Raw genomic sequence first — 26,142 nt, forward strand, 5'->3', positions numbered from 1 at the left:
TCAATAACATCAACAAAACTCACATTTGTGTATTCACGCACAACGTTAAAAGTGTGGCGGACAAAATGAGACGGAAAAAGAAGTGGCATAAAACACGTCCTAGGAAGTCGGGAGAAAGTAAACAAACTATACGGTGAGTTCAAGGACCGCCAAAATGAGTAGGACAAAACGGCGCTCGCCAAATACTCGAATCAGTGAAGCATGTTTAATACAAACAGTGCGCTTTGTAACAATTAGGGAGGTTTGTGTCATGTTTGTCCTCCTACACAAACCATATTAAAACAAAACAACAAATGTTTTCCCCCCCTCATCTTTTTCCATTTTTCATACATTTTTGAAAAAGCTTCAGAGAGCCACTAGGGCGGCGCTAAAGAGCCGCGGGTTGCCGACCCCTGCTCTATACTATGTCAATATATCTACATTTAAACATGTAAGTATATATACAATGTCAACATTGTAGGAAGAAGAGCAGCACTCGTCCTTTTTCCTTTTAATGGACTCAACTTTGACACTTGTGAATGTATGACGTCATCTGATCGGCAGCTGTTTACGTGACATGGCAGAAGGAACACACCTGGAAGGTGCGCTGATGGCAGTGTGGTGACGTCATACGGGAAGTGCGTGTCACCTTTGACATGCTGGAGGCTCCACGCACCAAAACGTTCCGATGATTGTTTTTTTTTTTTTCCCGGGGTGGATGAGTAGGAAGTGGGACGTGACGTCATCGTGGCAATGTAACTCTCACCACCGCCTGCAGGGGGCTCTAAAACCTCTTTTTAAAAATGTATTCCTATTCAAATAAACTAAACACGTTTTAAAGCAATTTATGAAAATGATCGATTTTTTTTTTGGGTGCCCTCCCGAAAATGAACTTCTTTTCTTCAAAGTGATTCTCCAGAGTCTTTTCCTATTGGCTGGACTCACCTGGTCACGTGACAGCTTCTATTTGCATATTTGCTGATGTTGCCATGGAGATAACGTCTCAGGGTCTCGGCAAAAAAAGGGCCAGAGAACACAAAAAGTCAAAAGTGATGTTTACTTTTTTCAGCTGCAACTCCCTGCCTGCAGACAATCAGCAGGAAGTGCACCACCAGGGGTGTCCAAAGTGCTGCCTGATTTTTACATTCAAACCTTCCACATTCCAACATTGCACAAAAAACCCAGAATATGCAATTTTGGGAGAAATGCACAAGTCACACTTCAATGCTAACATTAGCATGCTAACAGTTAGCATGTGGCAGGTTGAAAGTTATATGAAATTGAGGTGTTTGGTGGCAAAACAGTTAACATGCTAACATTAGCCTTCTTGCACGCTAACTGTTTAGACACCAAACACCTCAATTTCATATAACTTTCAACCTGATACATGCTAACTGTTAGTATGCTACTGTTAGCCTTCTCACATGCTAACAGTTAGCATGTGTCAGGTTGAAAGTTATATGAAATTGAGGTGTTCAGTGGCAGAACAGTTAACATGCTAACGTTAGCCTTCTCGCATGCTAACTGTTTTGCCACCGAACACCTCAATTTCATATAACTTTGAACCTGATACATGCTAACTGTTAACATGCTAATGGTAGCCAATCTCACACGCTAACAGTTAGCATAGATCAAGTTCGAAGTAATGTGAAATTGAGGTGTTCCCCTGCAAAGTTGGCTAAAAAATTATTGTGCTAGAAGGCTAACGTTGAAATGCTAACAGTTAGCATGTGTCAAGTGCCAAGTCTCATGGCTAAAAGAAAGTTAGCATGCTAACAGTTAGCATGTGTCAGGTTCAAAGTTATGTGAAATTGAGGTGTTCGGCTGCAAAAAACGACAAAACAGTTAGGGTGCGAGAAGGCTAACGTTAGCATGTTAACAGTTAGCATATGTCAAGGTCGAAATTGTATGAAATTGAGGTGTTCGGCTGCAAAGTTGGCTAACAAAATGATCGTGCTAGAAGGCTAACGTTAGCATGCGTCACGTACCAAGTCATATAACTCTGAGGTGTTTGGCTTAACAAGTAACGGTAATGTTAGCATTCTAACATAAGGATGCTAACAGTTAGCATGTTGCAAGTACCAAGACGTGGTTGGCTATAAAAGTTAGCACGTAATGTTAGAATTCTAACATGTTAATGTTAGCATGGATCAAGTACTAAGTTATGAGTTTGAGGCGTTTACCAGCAAAATTGGCAAAAAAAAAAGAAGTTAGCATGCTTATGTTATTATGCTAACCATTGGTATGTGTCAAGTACCAAGTTATATAACTTAGATGTTTGGCTGTAAAATTGGCTAAAACAGTTAGCCTGCTAGAATGCCAATGTTAGCATGCTCATGAGTCAAGTGCCATGTCACATGCCTATGAGGTGTTCGGCAGTAAAACTGGCTTAAAAGGTTAGCATGCTAATGTTAGCATTCTGACAGGTTAACATTAGAATGCTAACAGTTTGACTGTGTCAAGTGCCAAGTTATATAACTTAGGGGTTTGCCTGTTAAATTGGCTAAAAAAGGTAGCTTGCTAAAATGCTAATGTTAGCATGCTAACAGCATGTGTCAAGTGCCTCTGAGGCATACGACATATTAGCTCAAACTGTTAGCATGCTGACAGTTTGAATGTGTCAAGTACCAAGTTGTATAACTGAGGTGTTTGGATGTAAAATTGGCTAAAAAAGTTAGCATGCTGGAAGCACCAAGTCATATGCCTCGGAGGTTCTCGGCTGTAAAATTGGCCCAAAAAAAGTTAGCATGCTAATGTCAGCATTTTAACATGTTAACATTAGCATGCTAACAGTTTGAATGTGTCAAGTACCAAGTTATATAACTTTCAGGCTGTAAAATTGGTTGGAAAAAGTTAGCATGTTAATGTTAGCAGTTTAGCATGCTAACAGTTAGCATGTGTCAAGCACCAAGACATATGCCTCTGAGGTGCTCGGTTGTTAAAATTGGGTGAAAAAAGTTAGCATGTTAATGTTATAATCCTAACATGTTAACATTAGCATGCTAACAGTTTGAATGTGTCAAGTACCAAGTTATATAACGCTTTGGTGTTTGAGTGTAAAATTGGCTAAGCTAGTTAGCATGCGAGAATGCTAATGTTAGCATGCTAACAGTTAGCATGTGTCAAGCACCAAGTCATGTGCCTCTGAGGTGTTCCGCTGTAAAATTGGATAAATAAAGTTAGCATGTTAATATTAGCATTAGCATGTCAAGTTAGCATGCTAATGTAAGTTGAGGATACTTAGTCTGGTCAACATTATTGTAGTCTTACTATTTTCACCTCATTTAGACATTTTTATGCTGGAAAATGCGCCATTTAGGGCAAAGTGGCGTACATTAGCACGTATTGATTGACCTAGCATGTTTGGACACCCCTGGTCTGGAACAGGAACCCCTGGTCTGGAACAGGAACCAGTGGTCTCGAACAGGAACCAGTGGTCTGGTACAGGAACCAGTGGCCTGGTACAGGAACCAGTGGCCTGGAACAGGAACCAGTGGTCTGGAACAGGAACCAGTGGTCTGGAACAGGAACCAGTGGTCTGGTACAGGAACCAGTGGTCTGGAACAGGAACCCCTGGTCTGGAACAGGAACCCCTGGTCTGGAACAGGAACCAGTGGTCTGTAACAGGAACCAGTGGTCAGCAGAAGAGGAGTCATGTTGAAAGACTTCAGGTTCCCTCCGACAGGAAACACCTTCTCACACCAAGTGGATTTCCTCCTCCCATTCCACAGGCGACTGGTCCTCCTCCGACTGGAGCACCAGGTCCAAGTCTCTTTCCGAGGCCGGTGGCGAGGGTGTGAGACCGTCCTCGTGTTGCGGCGACGTTCCCGCCACACACCCGTCGCCCGCCGCCGCCTCGTCCTCCCGCGTGGCCCGGCGGGGCGTTCCGCTGTCCAACTCCAGGGTGCTGGGTCTGCTGGGACAGGAGTCCTCCGGGGGCTGCCGGGCCAGGGCGGCGCTGCTTGAGGCCAGGCTCTCGGTGAGTGTGTCCGGGGAGGAGTCTGTTTCGGTGGTGGGCGGCGAAGGGATGAGTGCCAGGCTCTGGGGGTTGTTCTGGGGGGTGATGTTGTGGTTGAACCAGGCCATGATGTTGTCCAGCAGCTGGGCGCTGGCGGTGGGGTCCAGGGGCTCCAGACTCTCAGGGTCACTGGGGGTGAAGGGGGCCCCCGGTGGGATGACCGGAGAGAGCAGCAGCAGCTCTGACTCCGACTCCGGAGAAGGGAGGCACAAGCGGGCAGGGGGGTTCAGGTCTGCCTTTGGACGCTGGTCCGCTTCTTCCTGTTTGTTTTGGGCAGTGTGCTCGGCCTCGGGCGGACGCATGCTCGTGTGGCAGTGACTCTGAGGGGAGGCCTCGCCGGGAGGATATTCTCCATGGCCTAGGTCAGCACCGTGGGCGTGGCCGCCGGGGTGGTAAAGCGCGGCACCGAGTGTCTTAAGGCTGTCTCCCAGTTTCAGCAGCTCGGCGCTGAGCGGGGGAGGCGGAGGGGGCAGGGGGAGGCAGGTGGACGGCGGCAGGGGCTGGGAGGCGGAGTCTGTCCTGTTGGGGGGGCGCGGGGGAAAGGAAGGGCCTCTGGCTCTGTCGCTGTTGAGGGAGTGCAGGTTGACGTCGTCCGGGTCCTTTCGCTCAAGCTCCGCCCTCCCGCCCGGGCCCCGCTCCCACCGTGCCTCCTGCAGGGACAGCTGGATGGCCAGCAGGATGTTGGGGTCGTCGTCCTCCAGGGAGCCCAGCGCTCTCCTGCGGCCCTCGCTCCTCTCCGCACCATCTGCCAGGCGGACGCGGACAGAGTCAGGTGTGGTCAGGTGGGTGTCAGTCAGGTGTTCTTACCTGTGCTGCCGTCGCTGCGCCTGCTGCTCTCTGGCGTGTTGCTGCTGCTCCGCAGGTGGTGGTGCACGTTCAGCACGTCGCCCCGGCGCCGCGCCCGGTGCCGTCGACGGTACTGAATGTCAGCCAAGTCCTGTACGGGGCGCACAAGTTGTTCACGCACTTCACCTAAACACAACGATGGTGGAAGAAAACACCTGTGATGATCTCTCTCGTGGGTCTCCTGGTCCCGGTCCCGGTCCCGGCACCGAGTGGCGGCTCCCCGCCTGAAATGATTGCAAGATGGTGAGAGCCAGCAGCTCAGCAGGACGTAGCAAGCAGCGGCAGGAGGCAGGAAATCTCACCACTGGCAGATCCTCACTAACTTAACTGCTAATAGATGACTAATAATGTGTAATAATGCATAATATTGCATAATAATGAGTAATAAGTAATAATACGTAATGTGTAATAATGCGTAATAATGTGTAATAATGTGTAATAATGTGTAATAATGCGTAATAATGTGTAATAATGTGTAATAATGCGTAATAATGTGTAATAATGAGTAATAATGTGTAATAATGCATAATAATGTGTAATAATGCGTAATAATGTGTAATAATGCATAATAATGTGTAATAATGAGTAATAATGTGTAATAATGAGTAATAATGTGTAATAATGCATAATAATGTGTAATAATGAGTAATAATGCATAATAATGTGTAATAATGCATAATAATGTGTAATAATGAGTAATAATGTGTAATAATGCATAATAATGTGTAATAATGCATAATAATGTGTAATAATGCATAATAATGAGTAATAATGTGTAATAATGAGTAATAATGTGTAATAATGCATAATAATGTGTAATAATGCATAATAATGTGTAATAATGCATAACAATGAGTAATAATGCATAATAATGAGTAATAAGTAATAATGTGTAATAATACGTAATAATGCATAATAATGAGTAATAATGCATAATAATGAGTAATAATGCATAATAATACATAATAATGTGTAATAATGAGTAATAATGTGTAATAATGCATAATAATGTGTAATAATACGTAATAATGTGTAATAATGCATAATAATGTGTAATAATGCACAATAATGAGTAATAATGCATAATAATGAGTAATAATGTGTAATAATGCATAATAATGTGTAATAATGCATAATAATGCATAATAATGTGTAATAAGTAATAATGAGTAATAATGCATAATAGTGTAATAATGCATAATAATGCATAATAATGAGTAATAATGCACAATAATGAGTAATAATGCATAATAATGAGTAATAAGTAATGTGTAATAATACGTAATAATGCATAATAATGAGTAATGTGTAATAATGCATAATAATGAGTAATAATGCATATTAATGAGTAATAATGCATAATAATGTGTAATAAGTAATAATGTGTAATAATACGTAATAACGCATAATAATGAGTAATAAAGCATAATAATGAGTAATAATGCATAATAGTGTAAGAATGCATAATAATGTGTAATAATGCATAATAATGTGTAATAATACGTAATAATGTGTAATAATGCATAATAATGTGTAATAATGCATAATAATGAGTAATAATGCATAATAATGAGTAATAATGCATAATAATGTGTAATAATGCATAATAATGTGTAATAATGCATAATAATGAGTAATAATGCATAATAATGAGTAGTAAGTAATAATGTGTAATAATACGTAATAATGCATAATGAGTAATGTGTAATAATGCATAATAATGAGTAATAATGCATATTAATGAGTAATAATGCATAATAATGAGTAATAATGTGTAATAATGCATAATAATGTGTAATAAGTAATAATGTGTAATAATGAGTAATAATGTGTAATAATACGTAATAACGCATAATAATGAGTAATAATGCATAATAATGTGTAATAATGAGTAATATTGTGTAATAAGTAATAATGCGTAATAATGTGTAATAATGCGTAATAATGTGTAATAATACGTAATGTGTAATAATGCATAATGTGTAATAATACGTAATGATGTGTAATAATGTGTAATAATGCATAATAATGTGTAATAATGCATAATAATGAGTAATAATGCATAATGAGTAATAAGTAATAATGTGTAATAATACGTAATAATGCATAATAATGAGTAATGTGTAATAATGCATAATAATGAGTAATAATGCATATTAATGAGTAATAATGCATAATAATGAGTAATAATGTGTAATAAGTAATGTGTAATAATGAGTAATAATGTGTAATAATACGTAATAACGCATAATAATGAGTAATAACGCATAATAATGAGTAATAATGCATAATAATGAGTAATATTGTGTAATAAGTAATAATGCGTAATAATGAGTAATAATGTGTAATAAGTAATGATGCGTAATAATGCATAATAATGTGTAATAATACGTAATGTGTAATAATGTGTAATGATGTGTAATAATGTGTAATAATGCATAATAATGTGTAATAATGCATAATAATGTGTAATTTGGCGTAATGATGTGTAATAAATAAATAAACATCAGCCTAACTGGAACCAGGAAGTACTTTTATGAAGTATTCACATAGTTCAAGTATTTGTCTCCTGCTCATTAAAAAGATCAATAATTCTCTATATGGACCGATACACAACACTGATACTGTGATCCCGTTATCAGCCATATCGCCCACCCCCGATTGGTACCATGGATATTTATGTCGCTACATTCACCTGCACCATCAGAGTACTTATACTACAATACTTATTATATAGATACACTCACCTGTACTATCAGAGTACTTATATGGGTGTAATGTAGTACTGACTTGTACTATCAGAGTACTTGTAATGTAGTACTGACTTGTACTATCAGAGTACTTGTATGGGTGTAATGTAGTACTGACTTGTAGTATCAGAGTACTTGTAATGTAGTACTGACTTGTAGTATCAGAGTACTTGTAATGTAGTACTGACTTGTAGTATCAGAGTACTTGTATGGGTGTAATGTAGTACTGACTTGTAGTATCAGAGTACTTGTAATGTAGTACTGACTTGTACTATTAGAGTACTAGTATGGGTGTAATGTAGTACTGACTTGTAGTATCAGAGTACTTGTAATGTAGTACTGACTTGTAGTATCAGAGTACTTGTAATGTAGTACTTCAGTTGTACCTCGGGGGAAGTGAAGTTCAAGTACTCCCAGTCCCAGGATCCTCCAGGATAACTGCAAGCAACAAGAGCGGTGACACACTTCCTGGTGCCACACTTCCTGGTGACACACTTCCTGGTGACACACTTCCTGGTGACACACTTCCTGGTGCCACACTTCCTGGTGCCACACTTCCTGTCCTTACCTCCTGCGGGGCATCTCAGGTGAGTCATTAGGTGCCACACCGCGGGCGACGGAGGCCAGGAACTCCTGCCTCTTCTGCTGGACCAGGCGAGCGGCGCTGACCATCTTGTGGCACGGCGTCCTCAGGTAGGAGCGGTTGACCTTCTGCGCCAGGTCCTCCACCACCATCTCCAGGTCCGTCTGCCGGCACACACACCTTCAGGGTGGGCGGGGCCCAGGTGCAAGGTGCGCCATACCTGCATGAGTTCAAAGATCTCCTTCTGGGTGCTGCCCTGCTGCAGGAAGAAGCCGTACGGGTAGGAACACTTCAGCACCCGCCGAGTCTTCAGCAGCTCACTCACACCGTCCTCCATGAAGCGTGTGTCGGGTGTGGCACCCTCACCTGGACATACACCACACTGCTTGTATCGCACATCATATCACACACAGGTAAACACTCTGCTTGTATCGCACATCCTATCACACACAGGTAAACACTGGGCAGAACTGCTTGTATCACACATGATATCACACACAGGTAAACACTCTGCTTGTATCGCACATCCTATCACACACAGGTAAACACAGTGCAGAACTGCTTGTATCACACATGATATCACACACAGGTAAACACTCTGCTTGTATCGCACATCCTATCACACACAGGTAAACACTCTGCTTGTATAGCACATGATATCACACACAGGTAAACACTCTGCTTGTATTGCACATCCTATCACACACAGGTAAACACTCTGCTTGTATCGCACATGATATCACACACAGGTAAACACTCTGCTTGTATCGCACATTATATCACACACAGGTAAACACTCTGCTTGTATCGCACATCCTATCACACACAGGTAAACACTGTGCAGAACTGCTTGTATCACACATGATATCACACACAGGTAAACACTCTGCTTGTATCGCACATGATATCACACACAGGTAAACACTCTGCTTGTATCACACATCCGATCACACACAGGTAAACACTGTGCAGAACTGCTTGTATCACACATGATATCACACACAGGTAAACACTCTGCTTGTATCGCACATGATATCACACACAAGTAAACACTGTGCAGGACTGCTTGTATCACACATGATATTACACACAAGTAAACACGCTGCAGGACTGGTTGTATCGCACATGATATCACACACAAGTAAACACGCTGCAGGACTGGTTGTATCGCACATGATATCACACACAAGTAAACACGCTGCAGGACTGGTTGTATCGCACATGATATCACACACGAGTAAACACTGCAGGACTGCTTGTATCACACATGATATCACACACAGGTAAACACACTGCTTGTATCGCACATGATATCACACACAGGTAAACACTCTGCTTGTATCACACATCCTATCACACACAGGTAAACACTGTGCAGAACTGCTTGTATCACACATGATATCACACACAGGTAAACCCTCTGCTTGTATTGCACATGATATCACACACAAGTAAACACTGTGCAGGACTGCTTGTATCACACATGATATCACACACAAGTAAACACTGTGCAGGACTGCTTGTATCACACATGATATCACACACAAGTAAACACTGCAGGACTGCTTGTATCACACATGACATCACACACAAGTAAACACTGCAGGCCTGCTTGTATTGCACATGATATCACACACAAGTAAACACGCTGAAGGACTGGTTGTATCGCACATTATATCACACACGAGTAAACATGCTGCAGGACTGGTTGTATCACACATGATATCACACACAAGTAAACACTGCAGGACTGCTTGTATCACACATGATATCACACACAAGTAAACACTGTGCAGGCCTGCTTGTATTGCACATGATATCACACACAAGTAAACACGCTGCAGGACTGGTTGTATCGCGCATGATATCACACACAAGTAAACACGCTGCAGGACTGGTTGTATCGCACATGATATCACACACAAGTAAACACGCTGCAGGACTGCTTGTATCGCAAATTATATCACACACAAGTAAACACGCTGCAGGACTGCTTGTATCGCACATGATATCACACACAAGTAAACACGCTGCAGGACTGCTTGTATCGCACATGATATCACACACAAGTAAACACTGTGCAGGACTGCTTGTATCACACATGATATCACACACAAGTAAACACGCTGCAGGACTGCTTGTATCGCAAATTATATCACACACAAGTAAACACGCTGCAGGACTGCTTGTATCGCACATGATATCACACACAAGTAAACACGCTGCAGGACTGGTTGTATCGCAAATTATATCACACACAAGTAAACACGCTGCAGGACTGGTTGTATCGCACATGATATCACACAAAAGTAAACACTGTGCAGGACTGCACGTATCGCACATGATATCACACTGCAGTAAAGAAGGTGATATCAGGTAACTCACGGCTGATGAAGGCTCTGCTCAGCTGCTCCATCTTCTCTTTTGCTGTCTTCAACAGTTTTTGCTCCAGCTGAGAAGACATGTGGACAAAAGTAAAGGGACACATACAGGAAGTGAGAAGACATGTGGACAAAAGTAAAGGGACACATACAGGAAGTGAGAAGACATGTGGACAAAAGTAAAGGGACACATACAGGAAGTGAGAAGACATGTGGACAAAAGTAAAGGGACACATACAGGAAGTGAGAAGACATGTGGACCAAAGTAAAGGGACACATACAGGAAGTGAGAAGACATGCGGACCAAAGTAAAGGGACACATACAGGAAGTGAGAAGACATGTGGACCAAAGTAAAGGGACACATACAGGAAGTGAGAAGACATGTGGACAAAAGTAAAGGGACACATACAGGAAGTGAGAAGACATGTGGACCAAAGTAAAGGGACACATACAGGAAATGAGAAGACATGTGGACCAAAGTAAAGGGACACGTACAGGAAGTGAGAAGACATGTGGACCAAAGTAAAGGGACACATACAGGAAGTGAGAAGACATGTGGACCAAAGTAAAGGGACACATACAGGAAGTGAGAAGACATGTGGACAAAAGTAAAGGGACACATACAGGAAGTGAGAAGACATGTGGACAAAAGTAAAGGGACACATATAGGAAGTGAGAAGACATGTGGACAAAAGTAAAGGGACACATACAGGAAGTGAGAAGACATGTGGACCAAAGTAAAGGGACACATACAGGAAGTGAGAAGACATGTGGACCAAAGTAAAGGGACACATACAGGAAGTGAGAAGACATGTGGACCAAAGTAAAGGGACACATACAGGAAGTGAGAAGACATGCGGACCAAAGTAAAGGGACACATACAGGAAGTGAGAAGACATGTGGACAAAAGTAAAGGGACACATACAGGAAGTGAGAAGACATGTGGACAAAAGTAAAGGGACACATACAGGAAGTGAGAAGACATGTGGACAAAAGTAAAGGGACACATACAGGAAGTGAGAAGACATGTGGACCAAAGTAAAGGGACACATACAGGAAGTGAGAAGACATGTGGACACAAGTAAAGGGACACATACAGGAAGTGAGAAGACATGTGGACCAAAGTAAAGGGACACATACAGGAAATGAGAAGACATGTGGACCAAAGTAAAGGGACACGTACAGGAAGTGAGAAGACATGTGGACCAAAGTAAAGGGACACATACAGGAAGTGAGAAGACATGTGGACCAAAGTAAAGGGACACATACAGGAAGTGAGAAGACATGTGGACAAAAGTAAAGGGACACATACAGGAAGTGAGAAGACATGTGGACAAAAGTAAAGGGACACATACAGGAAGTGAGAAGACATGTGGACAAAAGTAAAGGGACACATACAGGAAGTGAGAAGACATGTGGACAAAAGTAAAGGGACACATACAGGAAGTGAGAAGACATGTGGACAAAAGTAAAGGGACACATACAGGAAGTGAGAAGACATGTGGACCAAAGTAAAGGGACACATACAGGAAGTGAGAAGACATGTGGACCAAAGTAAAGGGACACATACAGGAAGTGAGAAGACATGTGGACACAAGTAAAGGGACACATACAGGAAGTGAGAAGACATGTGGACCAAAGTAAAGGGACACATACAGGAAGTGAGAAGACATGTGGACAAAAGTAAAGGGACACATACAGGAAGTGAGAAGACATGTGGACCAAAGTAAAGGGACACATACAGGAAGTGAGAAGACATGTGGACCAAAGTAAAGGGACACATACAGGAAGTGAGAAGACATGTGGACCAAAGTAAAGGGACACATACAGGAAGTGAGAAGACATGTGGACACAAGTAAAGGGACACATACAGGAAGTGAGAAGACATGTGGACAAAAGTAAAGGGACACATACAGGAAGTGAGAAGACATGTGGACAAAAGTAAAGGGACACATACAGGAAGTGAGAAGACATGTGGACCAAAGTAAAGGGACACATACAGGAAGTGAGAAGACATGCGGACCAAAGTAAAGGGACACATACAGGAAGTGAGAAGACATGTGGACAAAAGTAAAGGGACACATACAGGAAGTGCGAAGACATGCGGACACAAGTAAAGGGACACATACAGGAAGTGAGAAGACATGCGGACCAAAGTAAAGGGACACATACAAGAAGTGAGAAGACATGTGGACAAAAGTAAAGGGACACATACAGGAAGTGAGAAGACATGTGGACCAAAGTAAAGGGACACATACAGGAAGTGAGAAGACATGTGGACAAAAGTAAAGGGACACATACAGGAAGTGAGAAGACATGTGGACAAAAGTAAAGGGACACATACAGGAAGTGAGAAGACATGTGGACCAAAGTAAAGGGACACATACAGGAAGTGAGAAGACATGCGGACCAAAGTAAAGGGACACATACAGGAAGTGAGAAGACATGTGGACCAAAGTAAAGGGACACATACAGGAAGTGAGAAGACATGTGGACAAAAGTAAAGGGACACATACAGGAAGTGAGAAGACATGTGGACCAAAGTAAAGGGACACATACAGGAAGTGAGAAGACATGTGGACACAAGTAAATGGACACATACAGGAAGTGAGAAGACATGTGGACCAAAGTAAAGGGACACATACAGGAAATGAGAAGACATGTGGACCAAAGTAAAGGGACACGTACAGGAAGTGAGAAGACATGTGGACCAAAGTAAAGGGACACATACAGGAAGTGAGAAGACATGTGGACCAAAGTAAAGGGACACATACAGGAAGTGAGAAGACATGTGGACAAAAGTAAAGGGACACATACAGGAAGTGAGAAGACATGTGGACAAAAGTAAAGGGACACATACAGGAAGTGAGAAGACATGTGGACAAAAGTAAAGGGACACATACAGGAAGTGAGAAGACATGTGGACCAAAGTAAAGGGACACATACAGGAAGTGAGAAGACATGTGGACCAAAGTAAAGGGACACATACAGGAAGTGAGAAGACATGTGGACCAAAGTAAAGGGACACATACAGGAAGTGAGAAGACATGCGGACCAAAGTAAAGGGACACATACAGGAAGTGAGAAGACATGTGGACAAAAGTAAAGGGACACATACAGGAAGTGAGAAGACATGTGGACAAAAGTAAAGGGACACATACAGGAAGTGAGAAGACATGTGGACAAAAGTAAAGGGACACATACAGGAAGTGAGAAGACATGTGGACCAAAGTAAAGGGACACATACAGGAAGTGAGAAGACATGTGGACACAAGTAAAGGGACACATACAGGAAGTGAGAAGACATGTGGACCAAAGTAAAGGGACACATACAGGAAATGAGAAGACATGTGGACCAAAGTAAAGGGACACGTACAGGAAGTGAGAAGACATGTGGACCAAAGTAAAGGGACACATACAGGAAGTGAGAAGACATGTGGACCAAAGTAAAGGGACACATACAGGAAGTGAGAAGACATGTGGACAAAAGTAAAGGGACACATACAGGAAGTGAGAAGACATGTGGACAAAAGTAAAGGGACACATACAGGAAGTGAGAAGACATGTGGACAAAAGTAAAGGGACACATACAGGAAGTGAGAAGACATGTGGACAAAAGTAAAGGGACACATACAGGAAGTGAGAAGACATGTGGACAAAAGTAAAGGGACACATACAGGAAGTGAGAAGACATGTGGACCAAAGTAAAGGGACACATACAGGAAGTGAGAAGACATGTGGACCAAAGTAAAGGGACACATACAGGAAGTGAGAAGACATGTGGACACAAGTAAAGGGACACATACAGGAAGTGAGAAGACATGTGGACCAAAGTAAAGGGACACATACAGGAAGTGAGAAGACATGTGGACAAAAGTAAAGGGACACATACAGGAAGTGAGAAGACATGTGGACAAAAGTAAAGGGACACATACAGGAAGTGAGAAGACATGTGGACCAAAGTAAAGGGACACATACAGGAAGTGAGAAGACATGTGGACCAAAGTAAAGGGACACATACAGGAAGTGAGAAGACATGTGGACACAAGTAAAGGGACACATACAGGAAGTGAGAAGACATGTGGACAAAAGTAAAGGGACACATACAGGAAGTGAGAAGACATGTGGACAAAAGTAAAGGGACACATACAGGAAGTGAGAAGACATGTGGACCAAAGTAAAGGGACACATACAGGAAGTGAGAAGACATGCGGACCAAAGTAAAGGGACACATACAGGAAGTGAGAAGACATGTGGACAAAAGTAAAGGGACACATACAGGAAGTGCGAAGACATGCGGACACAAGTAAAGGGACACATACAGGAAGTGAGAAGACATGCGGACCAAAGTAAAGGGACACATACAAGAAGTGAGAAGACATGTGGACAAAAGTAAAGGGACACATACAGGAAGTGAGAAGACATGTGGACCAAAGTAAAGGGACACATACAGGAAGTGAGAAGACATGTGGACAAAAGTAAAGGGACACATACAGGAAGTGAGAAGACATGTGGACCAAAGTAAAGGGACACATACAGGAAGTGAGAAGACATGTGGACAAAAGTAAAGGGACACATACAGGAAGTGAGAAGACATGTGGACAAAAGTAAAGGGACACATACAGGAAGTGAGAAGACATGTGGACCAAAGTAAAGGGACACATACAGGAAGTGAGAAGACATGTGGACAAAAGTAAAGGGACACATACAGGAAGTGAGAAGACATGTGGAAAAAAGTAAAGGGACACATACAGGAAGTGAGAAGACATGTGGACAAAAGTAAAGGGACACATACAGGAAGTGAGAAGACATGTGGACCAAAGTAAAGGGACACATACAGGAAGTGAGAAGACATGTGGACCAAAGTAAAGGGACACATACAGGAAGTGAGAAGACATGTGGACACAAGTAAAGGGACACATACAGGAAGTGAGAAGACATGTGGACCAAAGTAAAGGGACACATACAGGAAGTGAGAAGTCCAGTAAATACAGCATGTTTCTATGGTTACGGCCCAGGACTTGTTCAGACCTGCTTGGTCACCTACTCTCCCACTTCCTGTTTGAGCTTGAGGACTTCCCACTCTGCTGGTTGCTTGCCTGATGTTGTCTGAGCCTTGCTCCTCTCTCTTTTGAAACCCACCAAGGGTAAGGCTCGTAAAACTCCACTGTGTAGGGGTGGGGGGTAAGCAAGATGGTGTTCCTGTGTTCTCTTATGTATGGTCATCAACAGAAGGATGTTGTTCTGGCCCGAGGACTTCAAAGTGGAGAGAACCAAGGATCTGCCCAATTTCCAGACCAACTCTTTTTGAACTATTTCATGACCTCTTCTTTTGAACTGTTCGGTAACCAAAGGCAACGCTGTTTACGACCCACTTCCCTTTGGAATTTGGACTCAGTGTTTGAACCTGACAGTTATACTGAAAAAGAAAGAAAGACGAGAGCCACCTTGTAACTGTGCTCGTGGTTCTTGAATCTGGTGTAGTAGTGCATGAAGCGATCCAACTCCTGGAAGCTCTTGTGCTTCTTCTCCGCCTGTGGACCAAGGGACACCCTGATGTTGCAGCCAGGTGTGAGAAGGTGTGTGGGTCTACCTCCACAGTCATCTCCTTGGACTGCTCCTCCAGCTGCTGGATGACCTCGTAGCGAGTGCAGCGGTAGTAGCCTCCCGTGGATGAGCTGTGCTTCTTCCACTCCTCCAGACAGATCCAGCAGAAGTCGTACTTGCACTGCAAAGAGACGGCTCGGCGGTAAAAAAAAAAAAAAAAAAAGGCTTCGCTACACATCTTGAAGTGCAGTACCTTGGCACACTGCATGTGGTTGCAGCCCTCGTTCTTCTGGATGGGGGACTTGCAGTTGGCACACGGCTTGGAGTTGGTCAGCAGCCACAGACAGTTGGCCGCGTCCTCGTAGGCCTCGCCCACACCTGCCACTGTGGGCGGGGCCACACACATCTCAACGCTGCTCTTACCTGTCGCTAATTCAACTTACATTCCTCCGGCTTCATCTCCGTGACCTTCTGGAGCCACTTCCTCCACATGTGACAGTCACATGGCTCGTGGGCCTCGCCAAGACACTCCCTGCACACACATAACAACCACTTAGCTACTTTATTAGCACATAGCATGAAAACAACTTAGCTACTTTATTAGCACATAGCATGAAAACAACTTAGCTACTTTATTAGCACATAGCATGAAAACAACTTAGCTACTTTATTAGCACATAGCATGAAAACAACTTAGCTACTTTATTAGCACATAGCATGAAAACAACTTAGCTACTTTATTAGCACATAGCATGAAAACAACTTAGCTACTTTATTAGCACATAGCATGAAAACAACTTAGCTACTTTATTAGCACATAGCATGGAAACCACTTAGCTACTTTATTAGCACATAGCATGAAAACAACTTAGCTACTTTATTAGCACATAGCATGAAAACAACTTAGCTACTTTATTAGCACATAGCATGGAAACCACTTAGCTACTTTATTAGTACATAGCATGAAAACAACTTAGCTACTTTACTAGCAGATAGCATGAAAACAACTTAGCTACTTTACTAGCACACAGCATGAAAACAACTCAGCTAATTTATTAGCACATAATGAAATTAAAATAAAGATTGATCACAGAGCGTGCGAGGGTTGTGAGCATGGCCCTTGAGCAAGGCACTGTGTGCATGATGAGTGTGTGGTGTGGTACCAGCAGAAGAGGTGACCCTTGCCACAGTCCACAGCGGGGGAGGGCAGCAGTGGGAAGCTGTGGGCGTCACTTTCTCCCGGGCCAGGTCTGCTGAGTCTGACCGCCCTCTCACAGCGTGCTGCAGGACACCAGCGGATGGCAGGGTTGTTCTCCACAAAGGCCTGCAGGAAGGAGACGCATCACTCAATACACTTCCACTTCAGTCCTGTAGGGGCAGTCATCCTTCACAGCAAGTGTTTGTCTCTACAGGAACACCATCTAGTGGATCTTTATGCTCATTACATCAGTGCTGATACATTGACACACATCAGGGTTATTCATGTGACATCAAGTGATTATAATAATTAACTATGATAATTAACTATAATAATAACTGATAACAAGATGGCGCCCCCATGGCTGACGTCTTTGCGTCGTCCTCCCGACAAAAACGAAGTTTTTTATTCGTTATAGTCCTAATTTAAGACCTCAGCCTTCCCGGTAAGGTCTATTCAGGTGTGCTGGAGAGGAGGCTACGCCGGATAGTCCAACCTCGGATTCAGGAGGAACAGTGTGGTTTTGGTCCTGGTGGTGGAACTGTGGACCAGCTCTATACTCTGGGCAGGGTTCCTGAGGATGCATGGGGGTTTGCCCAACCAGTCTACATGTGCTTTGTGGACTTGGAGAAGGCATTGGACCGTGTCCCTCGGGAAGTCCTGTGGGGAGTGTTCAGAGAGTATGGGGTATCGGACTGTCTGATTGTGGCGGTCCGCTCCCTGTATGATCAGTGTCAGAGCTTGGTCCGCATTGCCGGCAGTAAGTCGGACCCGTTTCCAGTGAGGGTTGGACTCCGCCAAGGCTGCCCTTTGTCACCCATTCTGTTCATAACTTTTATGGACAACATTTCTAGGTGCAGTCAAGGCGTTGAGGGGATCTGGTTTGGTGGCTGCAGGATTAGGTCTCTGCTTTTTGCAGATGATGTGGTCCTGATGCCTTCATCTGGCCAGGATCTTCAGCTCTCACTGGATTGGTTCGCAGCTGAGTGTGAAGCGACTGGGATGAGAACCAGCACCTCCAAGTCCGAGTCCATGGTTCTCGCCCATGAAAGGGTGGAGTGCCATCTCCGGGTTGGGGAGGAGACCCTGCCCCAAGTGGAGGAGTTTAAGTACCTCGAAGTCTTGTTCACAAGAGAGGGAAGAGTGGATCATGAGATCGACAGGCGAATCGGTGCGGCGTATTCAGTAATGCGGACGCTGTATCGATCCTTTGTGGTGAAGAAGGAGCTTAGCCAGAAGGCAAAGCTCTCAATTTACCGGTCGATCTACGTTCCCATCCTCACTTATGGTCATGAGCTTTGGGTTATGACCGAAAGGACAAGATCACGGGTACAAGCGCCCAAATGAGTTTCCTCCGCCGGGTGGCGGGGCTCTCCCTTAGAGATAGGGTGAGAAGATCTGTCATCCGGGAGGAGCTCAAAGTAAAGCCGCTACTCTCGAGAGGAGCCAGATGAGGTGGCTCGGGCATCTAGTCAGGATGCCACCCGAACGCCTCCCTAGGGAGGTGGTTAGGGCACGTCCGACCGGTAAGAGGCCACGGGGAAGACCCAGGACACGTTGGGAAGACTATCTCTCCCGGCTGGCCTGGGAACGCCTCAGGATCCCCCGGGAGGAGCTGGACGAAGCGGCTTAAGCTGCTTCCCCCGCGACCCGACCTCGGATAAGCGGAAGAAGATGGATGGATGGATGGATAGTCCGAGATGCACTTCTGGACATGGGAAAAGCTCACTTATAGTCTGACGGACTTCAACTTTCTGCTAGGACGAGACCCTGCTAACCACAGCCAGACCAAAACAACAACAAGGCGGAGAGGCAAGAGAGCGGGGCTACATGCTAGACTAAAGAGGCAAGAGAGCGGGGCTACATGCTAGACTAAAGAGGCAAGAGAGGGGCTACATGCTAGACTAAAGAGGCAAGAGAGCGGGGCTACATGCTAGACTAAAGAGGCAAGAGAGGGGCTACATGCTAGACTAAAGAGGCAAGAGAGGGGGGCTACATGCTAGACTAAAGAGGCAAGAGATGGGGGCTACATGCTAGACTAAAGAGGCAAGAGAGTGGGGCTACATGCTAGACTAAAGAGGCAAGAGAGTGGGGGTACATGCTAGACTAAAGAGGCAAGAGAGCGGGGCTACATGCTAGACTAAAGAGGCAAGAGAGCGGGGCTACATGCTAGACTAAAGAGGCAAGAGAGCGGGGCTACATGCTAGACTAAAGAGGCAAGAGAGCGGGGCTACATGCTAGACTAAAGAGGCAAGAGAGCGGGGCTACATGCTAGACTAAAGAGGCAAGAGAGGGGCTACATGCTAGACTAAAGAGGCAAGAGAGCGGGGCTACATGCTAGACTAAAGAGGCAAGAGAGCGGGGCTACATGCTAGAATAAAGAGGCAAGAGAGCGGGGCTACATGCTAGACTAAAGAGGCAAGAGAGCGGGGCTATATGCTAGACTAAAGAGGAAAGAGAGCGGGGCTACATGCTAGACTAAAGAGGCAAGAGAGTGGGGCTACATGCTAGACTAAAGAGGCAAGAGATGGGGGCTACATGCTAGACTAAAGAGGCAAGAGAGTGGGGCTACATGCTAGACTAAAGAGGCAAGAGAGGGGCTACATGCTAGCCTAAAGAGGCAAGAGAGGGGCTACATGCTAGACTAAAGAGGCAAGAGAGAGGGGCTACATGCTAGACTAAAGAGGCAAGAGAGCGGGGCTACATGCTAGACTAAAGAGGCAAGAGAGCGGGGCTACATGCTAGACTAAAGAGGCAAGAGAGCGGGGCTACATGCTAGACTAAAGAGGCAAGTGAGCGGGGCTACATGCTAGACTAAAGAGGCAAGAGAGCGGGGCTACATGCTAGACTAAAGAGGCAAGAGAGGGGCTACATGCTAGACTAAAGAGGCAAGAGATGGGGGCTACATGCTAGACTAAAGAGGCAAGAGAGGGGCTACATGCTAGACTAAAGAGGCAAGGGAGCGGGGCTACATGCTAGACTAAAGAGGCAAGAGAGCGGGGCTACATGCTAGACTAAAGAGGCAAGAGAGCGGGGCTACATGCTAGACTAAAGAGGAAAGAGAGCGGGGCTACATGCTAGACTAAAGAGGCAAGAGAGAGGGGCTACATGCTAGACTAAAGAGGCAAGAGAGGGGCTACATGCTAGACTAAAGAGGCAAGAGATGGGGGCTACATGCTAGACTAAAGAGGCAAGAGATGGGGGCTACGTGCTAGACTAAAGAGGCAAGAGATGGGGGCTACATGCTAGACTAAAGAGGCAAGAGATGGGGGCTACATGCTAGACTAAAGAGGCAAGAGAGCGGGGCTACATGCTAGACTAAAGAGGCAAGAGAGCAGGGCTACATGCTAGACTAAAGAGGCAAGTGAGCGGGGCTACATGCTAGACTAAAGAGGCAAGTGAGCGGGGCTACATGCTAGACTAAAGAGGCAAGAGATGGGGGCTACATGCTAGACTAAAGAGGCAAGAGATGGGGGCTACATGCTAGACTAAAGAGGCAAGAGAGCGGGGCTACATGCTAGACTAAAGAGGCAAGAGAGCAGGGCTACATGCTAGACTAAAGAGGCAAGTGAGCGGGGCTACATGCTAGACTAAAGAGGCAAGAGAGCGGGGCTACATGCTAGACTAAAGAGGCAAGAGAGCGGGGCTACATGCTAGACTAAAGAGGCAAGAGATGGGGGCTACATGCTAGACTAAAGAGGCAAGAGAGTGGGGCTACATGCTAGACTAAAGAGGCAAGAGAGCGGGGCTACATGCTAGACTAAAGAGGCAAGAGAGCGGGGCTACATGCTAGACTAAAGAGGCAAGAGAGTGGGGCTACATGCTAGACTAAAGAGGCAAGAGAGCGGGGCTACATGCTAGACTAAAGAGGCAAGAGAGGGGCTACATGCTAGACTAAAGAGGCAAGAGATGGGGGCTACATGCTAGACTAAAGAGGCAAGAGAGCGGGGCTACGTGCTAGACTAAAAAGGGAAAGAGAGCGGGGCTACATGCTAGACTAAAGAGGCAAAGAGAGCGGGGCTACATGCTAGACTAAAGAGGCAAAGAGAGAGGGGCTACATGCTAGACTAAAGAGGCAAGAGAGTGGGGCTACATGCTAGACTAAAGAGGCAAGAGAGCGGGGCTACATGCTAGACTAAAGAGGCAAGAGAGCGGGGCTACATGCTAGACTAAAGAGGCAAGAGAGCGGGGCTACATGCTAGACTAAAGAGGCAAGAGAGCGGGGCTACATGCTAGACTAAAGAGGCAAGAGCCTACAAGGCTGTACCCAGACCACACTTTGGATTATCTGATCACATCTCAGCTTTTCTATATCCAGCGTACAGACAGCGCCTCAAGCAAGCCCAACCAGTGAGTAAAACTGTTCAAGTGTGGAATGACTGCTTCAGGACTGCGTTGGCAGTGCAGACTGGGACATACTCAAAACTGCCGCTCAGAGGGATGACGGTACTGTGGACATAGAGGAATATGCTTCCAGTGTACTGTAACTGGCTACATCAGCACATGTGTGGAAAACATTGTTCCCACAAAACAATACAAGATATACCCAAACCAAAAACCCTGGACTAACTGTGATGTTCGGTCCAAGCTACATTTGTCTCAGGCCACGCTACAAGAAGGCCAGATATGACCTGCGTAAATCCATCAGCGTAGCCAATGGACAATACAGACTAAAGCTGGAGGGATTCTACTCCACCACAGATTCCCGGCGCATGTGGCAAGGCCTGCAACACATCACAGACTACAAGCAGGGGAGCAGGGGGGTCACAAACAGCTAACTCTCACTGCCAGATGAGCTGAATGAGTTCTACGCCCGCTTTGAGGTCCTCAACACCAACCAGCAGACAGGGGTTTTGATCACGTAGCACACGCAGGACCCACCACTCAATGTGACAACAGCAGAGGTACGTACAGTTCTGAGGAGAACAAACCCACGGAAGGCAGCCGGCCCAGACAACATCCGGCCGGCCCGTCAGGGTCTGTTCATCAGAGCTGGCTGACATACTTGCTGACATATACAACTTGTCACTAGCACAAGCCGTTGTGCCCACTTGCTTCAAGACCACCGCCATCGTGCCCCTGCCAAAGAAAAACACTGTGACCTGTCTGAATGACTATCGCCCCGTTGCACTCACCCCAATAGTGATGAAGTGCTTCGAGAGGATAGTCATGTCACACATCCAGGAGACCATCCCAGACACACTGGGCCCTCTACAGTTTGCCTACCGGCAGAACCGGTCCACTGAGGATGCAGTCAACACCGTCATCCACACCACCCTCACCCACTTGGAGGGCAAGGACACCTATGCCAGGCTATTATTCATCGACTACAGCTCTGCTTTTAACATGGTCATCCCACACAAACTCTCTGTGACCGGTTGCTGAACTTTCTCACAAACCGGCTCCAGTCAGTCAGAGTCGGCAACCAGACATCAGGCACAAAGGTTCTAAGCACAAGGACCCCCCAACCAGACATCAGGCACAAAGGTTGTAAGCACAAGGACCCCCCAAGGCTGTGTGCTGAGCCCCCTGTTGTACACCCTCTTCACACACGACTGTGTGGCCTCCCAGAACAACACCAGTATCATCAAGTTTGCAGATGATACTACGGTCGTCGGACTGATCACCGGGGGAGCTGAGGCAGCGTACAGAAGGGAGCTAGCGGAACTGGTGGCCTGGGGTCAGGATAATAATCTCTCCTTGAACACAGACAAGACCAAGGAGATGATTATTGACCCACGGAGAAGGAGTGCACAGTACACACCTCTGTACAATGGGGAGACAGAGGGGAGACCCAACATTCTCTGCAACTTCTATAGAAGTACGCTTGAGAGTGTCCTTACCAGCTCAATCACGGTCTGGTATGGAAACTGCACTGCTAAGGACAGGAAGGCACTCCAGCCAGTCATTAGAACTGCTCAGGAGCAGCCTACAGGACTTGTACTCTACCAGGGCCACTACATCATTAACTGTCTGTTTAACTGTGCATATGACAATAAACTATGATAATTGACTATGATAATTAAGTAGGATAATTAACTATGCTAATGAAGTAAGATATATCCACCTTGATGTCAAACTGCAGGTAGCGCTGGTCCATCTCCCTGGACACCACACTCTCGATGACGTGCACAGGCACCAGCTGGTAACACTCGTAGGCGGGGCAGAAGATGTTGTGGGCGTCGCCCTCTTGAATCTTCACATTTAGGAACCTGGGGAGGATACACAACTTTTAAACTCTACAAACTCAATGCCACCACTTCATTTAACCTTGACCACCACGTCAATGACCGTGACCCACCACTCTAATTACCGTGACCCACCACCTTCTTTAAAGTAGCCCACCACTAAAATTAGTGTGGCCGACCACAACATTTTATGTGGGTTGTGCTATATTATTTATGTGACCCACCATCTAATTTATGTGACCCACCACCTAATTTATGTGGCCCACCACCTAACTTATGTGACCCACCACCTAATTTATGTGGCCCACCACCTAATTTATGTGACCCACCATCTAATTTATGTGGCCCACCACCTAATTTATGTGACCCACCACCTAATTTATGTGGCCCACCACCTAATTTATGTGGCCCACCACCTAACTTATGTGACCCACCACCTAATTTATGTGGCCCACCACCTAATTTATGTGGCCCACCACCTAATTTATGTGGCCCACCACCTAACTTATGTGACCCACCACCTAATTTATGTGGCCCACCACCTAATTTATGTGACCCACCATCTAATTTATGTGGCCCACCACCTAATTTATGTGACCCACCACCTAATTTATGTGGCCCACACCTAATTTATGTGGCCCACCACCTAATGGAAGTGACCCACCACCTAATTTATGTGGCCCACCACCTAATGGAAGTGACCCACCACCTAATTTATGTGGCCCACCACCTAATGGAAGTGACCCACCACCTAATTTATGTGGCCCACCACCTAATGGAAGTGACCCACCACTTAATTTATGTGGCCCACCACCTAATTTATGTGACCCACCACCTAATTTATGTGACCCACCACTTCATTTATGGAGTTACAAAAAATAATATATTTTTTAGAGCGTGAAATGTTTTAATTGGCTGTAGGAGAAAAGAATTGAGAAGCACTGGCATAAGAGAAGTTTTCTTCATTTTTCCCAAGCTCTGAAAGTGACCTCTCCTTACCCTTCCCAGCAGGCCCGGCAGAAGTCGTGGCCACAGGACATGTCCACGGGGTCCTGGAAGACGGAGATGGAGGACAGGCAGATGCCACACTGCCAACAGAGCGGACATTAGGATCATGTGACACACTGCCAACAGAGCGGACATTAGGATCATGTGACACACGTCCAACATGGCGGACATTAGGATCATGTGACACACGTCCAACATGGCGACTCTCACCGTGGCCAGGCCGTCCTCCCCCGGCGTCAGGCAGCTGTCCGTGGGCGATGTGAAGGTGAGCGTGAGGGGTGAGCGGGGGGTCCTGGGGGTGCGGGGCGAGGGCAGGGTGTCCCAGGCGTTGTAGCCGCTGGGGGGCGGGGTGGGCATGGTGACCCCCGAGCGCTGGCAGCAGCCCTCTGCGTCAGACATCCAGGCTTCCAGAAGCTTCTCTCTGTCCCAGTCTGAAAGGAACCTTTACATTTCAGTTGCGCAACAACAGGAGGACCTTTACCTAGGCCTGGACCATAGCACAGTTTACCTAGGCCTGGACCATAGCACAGTTTATCTAGGCCTGGACCATAGCACAGTTTATCTAGGCCTGGACCATAGCACAGTTTTTACTAGGCCTGGACCATAGCACAGTTTATCTAGGCCTGGACCATAGCACAGTTTTTACTAGGCCCATAGCACAGTGTCCTGGACTGTATGTGGACCTACAAACTATTGTTTTGATACAATAATAATAATAGTAGAATACTATAAACTGTATTAATAATAGTAAAGGTAAATACTATGAACTGTCTCAATAATAGTAGTAGAAGTCAATACTATAAAGTGTATTAATAATAATAGTAAAAGTAAATACTACAAACTGTCTTAATAACAATAGTAGAAGGCAATACTATAAACTATATTAATAACAATAGTAAAAGTAAATACTACAAACTATTAATAATAATAGTAAAAGTAAATACTACAAACTGTATTAATAATAATAGTATAAGTAATACTGACTTGCTGCCTTCATCAGCTCACAGTTAGTAGCAAACATGGCGCGTGAGTGCCTCTTGATCACTGAGTGACTGCCATCTACTGGTCACTGCTGTTCTGGTAATTACTTTAAAAAAGTAATTCATTATACTTGTTTCTTTACCAAAAAAAGTAATTACATTACTAATGGATTTACCCTTTATTAAGTGTAATTAATTACTCGGAAAGTAGTTTATACATTACTTAAAAAAACTTCAAATATCTGGCCGATGCATTTGAGAGATGTTTAATAAAAGAGCGCTGTACTTTTAAAAGGCGGGGCCTGTTGCCTAGCGACGTGTGACGTCATGGAGGGTTTCAACAGAGCTGTGTGTGTTAGCGTTAGCAGTTAGCAGCGGCCAGCTCTTTGGAATCTTTTCAGGAGATTGAATATCATCTTGTCAACAAACGGGGTATTGTTTGGATTGTTGTTCGTCACAGTGCCTCTTCCTGTTTGATATCACCCCATTTTGCTGCGCGGCTGTAATTAGATGACTGGTAACCATGACAACGCATGCATCCACGCTGGCTGACTTATGGAATATGGGCCCCGCCTACCTTTACCACGTACCGTGCGCTCGGAGCAAGGCCTCGGCCGTGAAGAGGGGCGCCTGCAGCATGTCGGCCGTCTCCACGATGAGCAT

The 26,142-nt window shown here is 45.1% G+C and overlaps 1 protein-coding gene across 3 annotated transcripts in view; it reads right to left on the reverse strand.

Annotated features, from left to right (window-relative positions):
• Window positions 1-198: 198 nt before the first annotated feature.
• The window catches only part of LOC133650042 (ankyrin repeat and IBR domain-containing protein 1-like), a 48,526-nt gene continuing 22,582 nt past the window's right edge, over window positions 199-26,142 (reverse strand). For 2 of the 3 annotated variants that reach the window (XM_062046813.1, XM_062046815.1), the window contains exons 6-21: window positions 26,070-26,142; window positions 24,710-24,930; window positions 24,491-24,579; window positions 23,371-23,515; window positions 17,269-17,429; window positions 16,549-16,637; window positions 16,359-16,489; window positions 16,152-16,286; window positions 16,006-16,092; window positions 10,562-10,628; window positions 8,397-8,542; window positions 8,162-8,340; window positions 7,980-8,031; window positions 4,999-5,067; window positions 4,805-4,934; window positions 199-4,742 (exon numbers count right to left, since the gene is read on the reverse strand). The exon at window positions 26,070-26,142 is cut by the window's right edge and continues 45 nt beyond it. In XM_062046813.1, the coding sequence (XP_061902797.1) occupies window positions 3,676-4,742; window positions 4,805-4,934; window positions 4,999-5,067; window positions 7,980-8,031; window positions 8,162-8,340; window positions 8,397-8,542; window positions 10,562-10,628; window positions 16,006-16,092; window positions 16,152-16,286; window positions 16,359-16,489; window positions 16,549-16,637; window positions 17,269-17,429; window positions 23,371-23,515; window positions 24,491-24,579; window positions 24,710-24,930; window positions 26,070-26,142 (2,841 nt within the window). In that variant the 3' untranslated portion in view covers window positions 199-3,675. The remainder of the gene's footprint in view (window positions 4,743-4,804; window positions 4,935-4,998; window positions 5,068-7,979; window positions 8,032-8,161; window positions 8,341-8,396; window positions 8,543-10,561; window positions 10,629-16,005; window positions 16,093-16,151; window positions 16,287-16,358; window positions 16,490-16,548; window positions 16,638-17,268; window positions 17,430-23,370; window positions 23,516-24,490; window positions 24,580-24,709; window positions 24,931-26,069) is intronic. The other variant, XM_062046814.1, reaches the window with a different exon arrangement.

The sequence above is a fragment of the Entelurus aequoreus genome, linkage group LG05 (genome assembly GCF_033978785.1).
Source record: "Entelurus aequoreus isolate RoL-2023_Sb linkage group LG05, RoL_Eaeq_v1.1, whole genome shotgun sequence".
Classification (NCBI taxonomy): Eukaryota; Metazoa; Chordata; class Actinopteri; order Syngnathiformes; family Syngnathidae; genus Entelurus; species Entelurus aequoreus.